Genomic DNA, 12,066 nt, shown 5'->3' with positions numbered 1-12,066 from the left:
ATATATTTATTGTAGAAAATCTGGCGCTCATGTGACTCACATGGCGCCCCCAAAAGGCCATTTTTTCCTTGTTCGACCGCCCATGTGTGACAGTGGCCTAAATGAGGCTGCTCACACATTGGGGTGCCCAAAGATGGATAGCGGTTTCAAGCACCAGCGTGGCAACTGCGTGACAAAAGGTTATGGGGTCTGCAAATTTCGTGTTGGACAAGATCTAGGTAGCCAAGCTCCTCCATCCAAGAATGGGCAGGGGTTGAGTCATGGACCCCACCTCAGAAAAGTGGAGCTGAATTTAAAAGGGTAAATTACCAAAATACCCCTCTAATTTGTGGAATTCCCAAAATACCCATCAAATTTCAAAAATCCCCAAAGTGCCCTTGATATTTAGTCATAAATCCCAAAATGCCCTTCAAATTTTTCCAAAATTCCCAAAATACCCTTGGTAGTGAGATTAAATTTCTCCAAAGATAAGAACATTTCTAGCTTTTTATAAGAAGACCGATTGTATATCAATACAAGATACTAAACTAGAATTTGAGTTGGTTACGTAGGCTTTGGAGATGAAATGCTTCATTATTTTTAGACATAATTGCCTTTTTTTGCGAGCTAATTTGTGACAAAGTACATGCTAAGTATTAAAAAATGGATCTCATTTGTCAAAAAGGAATAAAGATTTAAAAATTTTGAACTAGGGATTTGAGGGGTATTTTGGTAAATTTCCCGATTTAAAAATAGGGAAAATTACCAAAATGCCCCTCTTATTTGTAGAAATTCCCTAAGTACTCCTCAAATTTCAAAAATTCCCAATATAGCCAATCGTGTATCATTTTGGGATGGATATTCTAATATTTATGACAGGGGGAGTATTTTTAAGTTTTCTAGACAAAAATATTCACAAATAGAGGCATATGTGTCTAAAAATAATGGACAATCTCTTCTTAAGAGCTTGCAATACCATATAAAATCCTAGTTCCATCATCTTCTATTTGAGAGAGAACCAATCTTCCTATGAAGAGTTGCAAAAAAAAATGTCTTAAGAGATGTATAATGAGGGGTATTTTGAGAAGTTTTGGTCAAATATAAGGGTCATACTGGGAATTTTTCAAATTTGAGGGGAATTACCACAAATTAGAGGGGTATTTTGGTAATTTTCCCTTAAAAATATGAAAATGCTCAGTGTCTAAACCCTGTCTGCCCGTCTCATTGCAAGACGGGAGGCTCGTTGACAAGTCGTACAATGAGACGGGGAGGCTCGTTGACAAGTCGTTGTTCGTGTGTATCCAGCCTGCAAAGCACGGTCGGGAAATTGACCTACATAGCAGCGCTTCCAATTTCCAAAGCAGAGAAGTGAGAGAACCGAGGGGCACATACTCATGTGGTCTACGCGACACAATTCTGTGCAAAATGGAGGAGGAGGAGAAGGATGTCTGGGTAAGCTGCCTTTAGACCTGCAAGAGCAGCTCTTGGCCTTTCTTCCCGCCCCCAAATTGTTTGAGTTGCAGGTAGTCTGCCGAGCATGGAGGCAATTGATCTGCAGCCCTAGCTTCAAAGAGAGATGGCAGTCCATCCGCACATCATGCGAGCCCAATATCGATCTCCTGCATGTGTGGATGATGAAAAGCCACGAGGGCTCTTTGGTGGTTTATATCCCTATGCTGAGGAAGTCTGCTCCCTTCAGCTCTTTTGTAACTGCATTGCCACCAACTTTCGGTTTATCCCGAACCCACCACTTGCGCCTACTTGGAGGAACTGGGAAATTCATGTTTTTTCAAAGAGTGGATGCTTGGGGAAAACCCTTAACTGTCTACGACACAGTAACAGGCCAAGCAAAAGACTTAAAACACCCATACGACAAGAAATCCTATAGTCTGTCGTCAAGGTCGGTGACCATGTCAACTACAGATTGTGCATCCGACTGTTTTCGCATCATCCTCGACGTCTATGGTGTGAGGAGGGGTTCTTTAGACGTTTTAGACCCAAATGCAAGCTTTGTGTGGGGAAGGTATGTCAAGATGGTAAAATGCTATGTGTACAAGCTTGGACAAATAGTAGAAATTTTTGTTTCATTTTGTTTTTAATTCTGTATGATTGTCTTGCTTTCCTTGTCGAGTCTCTGCCCTTATCCACTAATCATACCACATTATCACTCTCACACATCCTGGAAGATTGGTATGGCTTGTGTAATGAAGGTTAATCACTACAAGAATAAATACTTACAGGTACTGTGGACTGTTTTTATCAGGTCTACATTGTGTCACGAGCTCCGAGTTTACAACTCTGAAACAGATTGTTGGGTTTCATTTCCACAATCATCAGCGACACAAGCTGATCCTAGTGACATGAATGACGCTTTTTGTGCAGAGTACTTGGATTTTGAGCATCGAAAGAGTACATTACATGTATGGAACTTGCGGAAGTGGATGAAAGTTCATGTCATGTTTGCAGAGGAAGCGCCTGTTTCAGATACTACATGCAAGAAAAAGGAAGGCAAGTGTGCATACAGGTGGGACATTAACACGTTTAAGGCGGTGAAGTGTGAAGGGCATGTATTTTTAGCATCGCCGATGGTTGAAGAATCTAGAAACATAATGGTAAGAGGCTTCATTGTGTGGAAGCTGACAAGGAAAGGTTCTGAACCATCATCTTCTTCCACACCATCACCACCTCTTTCGCTGTCGTCATTGTCGTCACCATCATCATTATCATCGTCATCTTCACCGCCATCCTGTACCTGGGTTTGGTCTGAAGTTTCAAGGACGCCTGTTCAACTTCTGACAATCCTAAGCTGTGAGTACTACCATCATCCAAGTTTTTCCAGCAATGGGTTTTGCATCTGCATGTCCTCATCACTTGAACCTCTCATTTATGATGTGAGCAATGGTAGTTGGTACTGCTTAACCAGAAAAATGCAGGCCCTTTTTACAATGAATCTCTGCCCTCGGATCACTCTCACCAATGCAGAATCAGTCAAGCAAAAGATGAGCTCTAGATTGGAAGATCCACGCTATTTAGATTTATAGCTTTTTGATAGTATTTGAGGGTTGTCCTCATGGATTTTGTGAGTGCCCAAGTCTGAAATCTATCAGAAGCTTTAAACGGAATCTACGCACCCAAGGAGGTCGATGGAGTAACCCTTTCCAGACTGCCCACCCAGACTTTGAAAAAGTGCCTAAACATTAACAAGGATGACATGAGTCTCTGTAACATGATCCTTCACATGGTATTCTTTATTGAAGAGGACCAGAATATGGATGTTGGGGAATGTTTTGCAAAATATTGCGATGTTCAGGGTGTGTGTTGTGCTTTTGGCAAATTTACTTCCAAATTCCAAGCTGTTTCCTATGAGCTTCCAGTAAAGCATGGGGAAGAGATGGACTCGTGGAGTGCTACTGCCAAAGGACCAGGTTTATGTTCATCAATAGATGACAAATGAAGTGAGATACATGTGCATTTGAACGAAGGTAAGTATAGCAAACTATTAATTGAATGCGCTCATGAGAAATTGGCATCAGTAGACACGGAATGAAGAAGGTGCAGTTATTAGCTTGGGAAAAAAGTTAGGTAGTGTTGTGTGGACAAAAGAGACATGGGTGGCATGTTACCAAGCATTGCATATGAATTGGAAAGAAGAAAGTGAATGTCAACATGGATTAATATTCATTTGCTTTAATTTCAAGGTGGATTAGTGTTTTGCTTAGCCTAAGGTACTTGATACAACATTTGAGAGTTACGATAGAAATGCCTCTGCATCACTGAATACATATCTATGTGATCTTAATGGTATATAAAGAGCTAATGATTTCATTGAATCAATCTTAAAGCCAGAAATAGGAGGAAGCTGAAGATGTGCCACCAGGGTTGCCAATAGCAATAGCAAGAATGCAATTATGGAGCCGTATAGCCAAAGTAATGTGAAATATTTAGCAAGCCTTTGAAATATCACAACAGATAACACGAAATAGGAGATGGTTATAGTTCGACCTAATTTTTGCTAGGAGATGGTTTTAGTTCGACCTAATTTTTGGTGTCTTGGCGAATGAGCTCGGATTCGAATCCCGAGAAGGAACAGAAGATAGAATCATAAAACCATACAGAGAAAGAGGAAACTTAGGAGCTGCTTCAAGATGTTGGATCCCAAACGATAAGGCATGTTTGAGTGAGTTTGTCACAGTAATCGCCAGCATTGCCCACCCGATGTGCCAAGTGTTAAATATGGAAAAGCATATATTTTAGCTTTGTTGCACGGGAACCATTGAAAAACCTTGGAAAATGGAAAATTTGAGCTCTTGTTGCATGCCTTTGCTTTTGTGTGGCACAAAGAATTGCACCACTCAAGTTTCTAACAAGATCTCTGCAAAGATCTTGCAAGTGTTGCCAATGCTCTATGTTTAATGTGGGTTGCGATTAGAGGATGGAACCCTTTGTCCATTGGCTCATTTTCTGCCCTCGCATAAGTGCAAAACAAGGCTTTCGCCAATTGTGCAAGTGGAGTGTTGTATTGACATAACAGTATGCAAGTTCTTCATGGCAAGATAGCTGAAAACCACCTCTTCCCACTTGAGTGGCCTGCTATGACCATATCATGGCTATGGACAAGCTCTTGGCTCTAGCCAGCGTAGCCAATTGCATTCTCCATTCTACAACTTCCCCATCTTCAAGGCAGGGAGAGACCGCTTCACTAAGTTAGACATGGTTAAAAAACTTGGAGAGATAGTGTTTGTACTGTCAACCATGCTTTAATAACATTTAAGGAGTTTGTCATGCCATGCATAACTTTCAACCAATGTTACAATATATTTTCTCAGGGATAATTTAACCTTTGCTTTGCTTTTGCTCATACCTCATAACAAAACTGTGGAAATCAAAGCAAACATCTGACTCATTGGATTGTGGCATCATTGGGTTAATGCTACATCAATAATGAGAAGCTGGTCTACCATTTACATGCACATCCATCACAAAAGTACTTCAAAAGGCAAACCAACTATTTTTTCGCCACTTTAGAGGTTCAATGGTCATATGTGTACCTATACCCATATACGAGTTGTTATGCATGCACTTTACTCCAATAATCTGATAATTTGTGTCAATGTTGCAATAGTGGTATTTGACAAGCAAGACAGTACCACACAAACTCTTTCAATCAATACTCCATATATTGCATAAGGATGTGTTTATCTAGTCTCTAATCTTGTACTATGTGTAATTGTTAAGATAGTCATTTCTTATTAATTGATATTATAAATTTGTCATTGAAATCTTATCTTTTCAAGTTTCTCTTTTAAGAAAATAGAACAAGTTCTTCAAAATGACCGTACTTTCACCATATAAAGAGAGAGTTCACCAAGAAAGAGTCTATTACAAAATCAAGAAATTGTCATATTTTACATCTCTTCTCAAGTATTTTAACAAACACTTCACAATATTGCCTCCGACACTAGAATCCTAAACTTGGTTCCTAACAAGAGTTTCCCATCCTAACAAAGAGGAGGGGGACATCTTCTCATGATTATCTTTTGGTTGTGCATCCCTTATTTTTGAGGTGTGTATCCATTGAGTAATCTACATGAATGTTCAGATAGTGAATTCTCAATAAGGTTGTTCTCTCGCACAAACACAACTCACCACAATGGTTTTCTTTTAAGGAAGAAGATACATACACCCTCTCACTCGCACAATTATATCAATAAATTTACAATACCTAAAGGTTGATCACGAAGCTATTGTAGGATAGCTTGTTTCTCATTAGATGTAGTACTACCAACTTAAAGTGTACAATTTATCCTCCATGATGCTCTTTGATCAATTGTTTAAATTTCCTTTATTACAAGGTCAAGTAATTGTGCATATAGAGATCACAATTGTAATAGATCTCACACTTTTTGGTGTCTTAGGTACAAAAGTTGCTATCACTTTTAACTAAAGTTTGACATCCCTCATCTTGTAGTAGTAACCATCCTATTAATCTTTAAACGTCTTATCCTTTTGAAGATAAGTTTATGGCTTGCTTTATAATCACTTGAAATCATCATACCTATTATATTTCCTTTGTGGGCTTGCAACTTTGGAGGGACATAGAACTAATAGCGTAGTCAACCATCTATGCTAGTTTGATGTTTGCAATGTTGGAGGTGGGCCTCCTCTAAGTGGTATGATATGAGCATGAGATAAATGAATAAGAGAGGACTCCCTCTACACAATAATATGACAAGAATGATGCCATGTAGACAAAGCCATGTGAGCCCTAAACATGGGCACCATATGAGTACAATAATGAGCCATAAATGAAGGCAAGAAGTGTGTAAACAAGAAGCATGTCTGAGGTGAGAACCATGTGATACAAACAAGGTAGATGACCACTTGCAAGTGTTGGAAAGCGAAAAAGGCATGGATAGAGAAAAGGGGGACTTCTTGTGAGATCACGACAGTATATCAGTATGCCAGATGCTCATTTCCACATATCCAAAGTATAATTTAACAACCTTCAAATTTAAAAGTTAATTCAAATTTTGTAGGTGGAATAACATTTTCGAGCATTGCACTCCATTAATGTGACTAAAGTGTGCCATGCGAGCAGCTTGCTCCATGTAGCCCATCTAAGGTGTTCTCAGAGGTTTCTAGACAATCATGTCAATTATTCAAAAATTAGCATGCTAGTTGTGTCATCTAGAACCATGATACCACTATTATTGTGTCATTTTCTTCTTGATTCAGTCACTCAACTATTTAAGATAGAAGATATTCCTCAAAAGAAGACGAAATGAATTCAATATCCAAACATTGACTAGCACTAATCTTCTCCTTACTGCCACTTGATGGAAGCTCCGAGAGCGGAACCCGAGAATGTCCCCTTTCCCCTTGTTCCATCAAATTCATGTTGGACTCCACTTCCATTGTTTCCAAAGCTTGCTCACCGGCAAGTCCAAAACGTTCAAGGTCTTCTCGGAATTTTGGATCACTGTGAGTCATGGGAAGTTCCCACATGATGGACATGTCAGTTTTTGGGTCCGCACCCATAGTTTTTTGAGTTTCTTATAGGTCTTTACCTATATCGAGCTGTGTAATGGCTTGCTCTAAGTTAGATTTTTACCTTCGAAAATGTGAATTATAGCAAAGGGATTTAGCCAATCAGAAATATAGCTACACATGAAAAAAGGTGTCATAATAAAATATCTAACTTTACCAAATGATTTTCTCATATTAAACTAATCACTTAATGTAGGAAGATAAAAGGGGAACACGAGTTAGGATATAGATATGTGCTTCTACACCTATCTCAACAAGGGACCAAAAGGAAAAATGGTTACGTCTCAATAGGGGTCCCAAAAGGAGACAGTCTACCAAAGAGCAATGTGCAATAAGTGCTTTTAGATTTACCTCAGCAAGGGACCAAGAGGAGAGATGGTTACATCTCAGCAGTAGGGGTCCAAAAGGAGGTAGTCTATCAAAAAGCAATGTGCATCTAATGGAGCTTAAAATACTTTAGGGTTAGCTTAATTAAAGACCTCCAAAAGTTATTGTTAAAAAGTCCTTTGACCTTAGGCAAGCTAGGGTTGACCTTGAGGTGGGAATCCTACCCAAGCATGAGGTGTTTGTCGGGTTGCCAACTAAAGTGCTTAAATTATTTATGGAAAACTTGCCCAAAGCTTGAGGTGATTTTTATGCTTAAATGACTAAGGTTCTTGAAGTGCTCAATTCAAAGGTAAACTCTCAAGAGGCATAAACTGTTTCCATGCTTGAAAGACTAGGTGCTTGAAGTGTTCAATTCAAACCAAATGACTTAAGAAGCATAAAAGACACATGTCAAAATCCTCCACACGTGACCCTCATGATATGCTTGAATCCTATTGGATAGGCTTTAAATGGGTCCAATGAGATTTTAGATGCACAAAAATAAATAATTAAGTTCTTTCGCTCAAAGAGGAAAAAGAGGACACATGTCCAAATGATATAATTAAATAATACGAGAGAGAAAGAGAGAGGGAGAGAGGGAGAGAAGGAGGGAGGGACCAAGCATGAGAGGGGGTATACTCTCCCATAACCAGTGACACACTCTCTCTCATTGTGTGGAGTGCAAAGTGCAAGAGCTCCATCTCCTTCTCCAAGCTTGTGGAGAAGTTGAGAGCCTACACCAACACTCTTGGCTATGGAATGCAAATCCAACCAAAAGCCATTCTTCAATGCTTAATCTTGCCATCTTCTTCATCTTCATTACTATGTTATTATGCTATGCTAAGCAAGAAGAGTGATGATAAGTGAGGAACTATTTCTTTCTCTTGAATGATTCTTCTTCCCCTTATTCCCCGCTAGCTCTCTCCACCTTCGAAGGTGTTTGAGGCCTTGGGACTGAGGCTTGGCATAGTTAATACTTTTTGCAAAGTTTAGGTTATGCTCGTGATGCATGAGCTTTCCATCTTCATAACATCACCAAGGTCACAAGGAACACAAAGATTGTATTGTACCAAGTCTCTCTTAATGGGAGAATCTATAATACAAATGCCTTTTGGAGGGCGGACTGGCTTGAGATAAATCCGGCCCTCAACTATTGTCATGTTCTCTAATACTCTCTCTCTTGCAAAAGTATTGTTCATGCCAAGTTAATTAAGTACTATATTTATGTTGCTACCATCAATTGAGTTCACTCTCTATGTTTTCAAAGTGATCTCACAAAAATTCTCACTCTAATTCTCTTAATTCAGCTATTCTCAAAGTTTATAGGCCATTTTTATTACATTGGTAGAGCATTTGATTTCTCGTTTCTTGCTTAAGAACAGAGATCCTTAAGTAGCCTATTAATGGTTGATTTTGTTAATTATATTAGGGTAAGTGGGACTGGGATCTATTATCGGTTTTGTTGAGCCCACTATGTGAGATATGGTGCACACCTCGGGAGCTTTGGTCTTAACAATGGGGTCTTTTTAGACTTACCTATGGCTTTATCATTATTGAGACATAAGAAGTCCGAAAGGAGATATCCCTTGACAATTCTGCTATGTTAGACCCACCCCACTACTTTCTATAATTAACCAATTCGAGCTATGGGTGTAGATACTTAAGTGCTTATTTTCAAAGGCTGAGAGGAGTAGCAACTAAGGTTTTGAATTGCCAAAGAATACACTAAGTAAACACATAAGTATAATTAGCATGCGGACAATAACCAAGAGAGTAGAATGAATATTGATAAAAATATGTAAAATCTTGTGATAGTTGTATAATACAGCCCCCAGTGGAACGTGCCACAATGTTTCATGTAGTACAAGCACCTAAATGGAGTGCTCACATAGTTGAGTACTTAAAAAACAAAACCTTTCTAGCAGAATCGAGCAAAGCAAGAATGAAAACTATCGAGGAAGAGGCCAAACACTATCTGCTCATTGCCAACCAACTATATAGGCGAGGAAAGGACAAACAATTACGGTTGTGTGCTACAGAAATCGAATATTATGTCATCCTAGATCAAGCACACTCGGGTTCCATCAAAGTTGGAGGTAATAAAAGCATGGCCTAATCCAAGGAATCTACATGAGCTAAGAAACTTTATTGGTATGTGCGCATATTATAGACTCTTCATAGCAAAATTCTCTCAAATAGCATGACCATTGCATGACTTAACAAGGAAGAACGTTAAGTACTCATGGACTGCTAAAGAACAAAATGCTTTTGACAAGCTCAAAGAGAAGCTTACCTCCCAACCAGTCCTTATGCTTCCGGATCTCTCAAAGCCATTTGAGGTCCAATGTGATGCTTGTAGTGATTGCCTTGGAGAAGTTTTGCTTCAAGAAGGGCATGCCATAGCATATGAGAGACGAAGGCTCAATGCCGATGAACGGGTCTTGGGCATATACGAAAAAGAACTTTTAGATATTCTACATGCCCTAGACACATGGAAGCACTATCTCTTGGGGGCTCCATTCATCCTACAATGGATCACAAAGCCTCAAGAAATTCATGACGCAAACCAAGCTGTCAGACAAACAAATGAGGTGGGCAATTTTTCTTTCATCGCAATTTAAATTTCATATTGCTCACATTGTTGGCAAGCACAATCAAGTGGTCAATGCACTTTCACAACGGCCAAGGGTAAATGTGGTGTCTCTAGCAACTCACAATGATCTATCTTTTATGATAGATAAGTATGCTATTGACCAAGACTTTAAGTAGGTAATTACAGCTTTTGCATTAGGGGGAAAAAAAAGAACCATTCACCTTGAAGGATGGTTATCTTCCAAACGGCAATAGGCTATGTGTTACTCACCAATACAATAAGAAAGTTATGTATGAATCCCATGCTTCTCCTTATGCGGGGCAAAGAGGGATTCCATAATCTACTCTTCGAGGAGTAGAAATGTATTTATGTTGGTCTACCATGAAGAGTAAACATACAATAGTATGTTTGAAAATGCGTGGTATACCAAAAAATGAAATTTGATCGAGGGAAGTAACTTGGATTGTTTTAGTCAACGGGCTTAGCAAGAAAACACACTCTATGCCTATCAAAAAGACTATTAAGGCACATCAAAGTGCAACCCGCTTTAGATCTCAAATTTTCAAGTATCATAGCTTGCCAACATCCATACTGTCGGGACAAAGATCCTAGAATGACCAGTAATTTCTAGAAGGGTCTCTTTGAGAATCTAGGAAGTAGATTAAATTTCTCTTTCGGCCCATCATCCTCAAATGTATGACCAAAGTGAAATAACGAATCTAACGATTCTTGAATCTACTAAAAGCCTATGTCATGGAAGTAGATCAACGTTCTCAATGAGAGAAGTACCTACCTCTTATAGAGTATGCATACAATGACATTGTACATACTTCTACGGAGAAAGCACCTTTCGAGGTTAAAGAGGGAAGATCCAAAATTCCCTTAATACTTAAAGTATATGGGAAGATCTTCGTTTGCTGATGAATATAGCCGAGACTTACAAGAATCTTTTCCAAAGATTAAAAAGGTTATATCCATCTCACAGCAAAGGCAAAAAGGACTGCTGCTAATAAGCACAGAAGAGCCTTAGCCTTAAATAAAATGATTGGATCTTGCTAAAGTTTCTCAAGGCTCATCTAAGGCATACTACGAGCAAGAATCCTACGAGCCACCAAGAGTATTATGCTAAACTAGCAAAATATGGTCCTTTGTTTTAAAATTCCTAAGCCAATCAATGAGATGGTTTATTAGTTAACGTTGTCCAACCATTGGCTCATTCACAATGCTAACCATGTGATCCTACTCAAGCCTTACAAAGGAGAGCCACCAAAAGAACCAATAATGGAGGATCCGCTAGAAATCGAAGATCAAGAAGAGGTGTTGCATCCCGAATCGATTCTTCAACACAAAACAATGTACTAAGAAACGGTAGCGTTATCCAATGATATCTTGTTAAGTTTAAGAATTATCCTTTTAAAGATGCTAGATGGATACAAGGAACCTTGCTTAAGGATAATATGAACCTTGTCAATGCTTACGATGTTATACTAGAGTACGCGAATGAAAATGCATTTGAAATGAACAATGTTTTTGTCTTATAGACTTAATTCTCTTTCTTTTATTGTGTACAAAATTTAAGAAGTATGCATGCTTAGGATCATATTCGTGGTGACAACGTCTCCCAAACACCAAGTAGAACTTGTCACTCTACTTTGGAAGTATGATATGGACTAAAGAGCAGACAAGCTTGCGAGGACGACTATGATTTCAAGAGAGAGGATATGGCATATTATAATATCTAACTTTATCAAATCATTTTCTCATATTAAATTGATCACTTAATATGGGAAGATAAAAGGGGAACAAGAGTTTGGATATAGATATGTGCTTCTAGACCTATTTTAACAGGGGACCAAAAGGAGAAATGTTTGCATCTCAATAGGGGTCCAAAAGGAGACGGTCTACCAAAGAGCAATGTGTAATAAGTGCTTCTAGATTTACCTCAGCAACAAGGGACCAAGAGGAGAGATGGTTACATCTCAATAGGGGTCCAAAAGGAGGTAGTCTATCAAAGAGCAACGTGCATCTAATGGAGCTTAAAAGACCTTCGGGTTAGTTTCATTAAATACCTCCAAAAGTTA

The 12,066-nt window shown here is 38.9% G+C and overlaps 1 protein-coding gene across 2 annotated transcripts; it reads left to right on the top strand.

Annotated features, from left to right (window-relative positions):
• Nucleotides 1-1,245: 1,245 nt before the first annotated feature.
• LOC147421814 (uncharacterized) lies at nt 1,246-5,049 on the top strand. 2 transcript variants are annotated; one of them, XM_086502798.1, is made up of 3 exons: nt 1,246-2,002; nt 2,243-2,591; nt 3,290-5,049. In XM_086502798.1, exons 1-3 carry the CDS (start codon nt 1,374-1,376, stop codon nt 3,431-3,433), a joined length of 1,122 nt encoding a protein of 373 aa, XP_086358924.1. In that variant the 5' UTR covers nt 1,246-1,373; the 3' UTR covers nt 3,434-5,049. The 2 variants fall into 2 exon arrangements, with proteins under 2 accessions (XP_086358924.1, XP_086358923.1); XM_086502797.1 differs by having other exon boundaries at nt 1,251-2,002; nt 2,243-3,295.
• Nucleotides 5,050-12,066: the final 7,017 nt, after the last annotated feature.

The sequence above is a fragment of the Adiantum capillus-veneris genome, chromosome 27 (assembly GCF_014529385.1).
Source record: "Adiantum capillus-veneris isolate H3 chromosome 27, ASM1452938v2, whole genome shotgun sequence".
Taxonomy (NCBI): domain Eukaryota; kingdom Viridiplantae; phylum Streptophyta; class Polypodiopsida; order Polypodiales; family Pteridaceae; genus Adiantum; species Adiantum capillus-veneris.
This window is presented reverse-complemented; position numbering and strand designations above follow the sequence as displayed.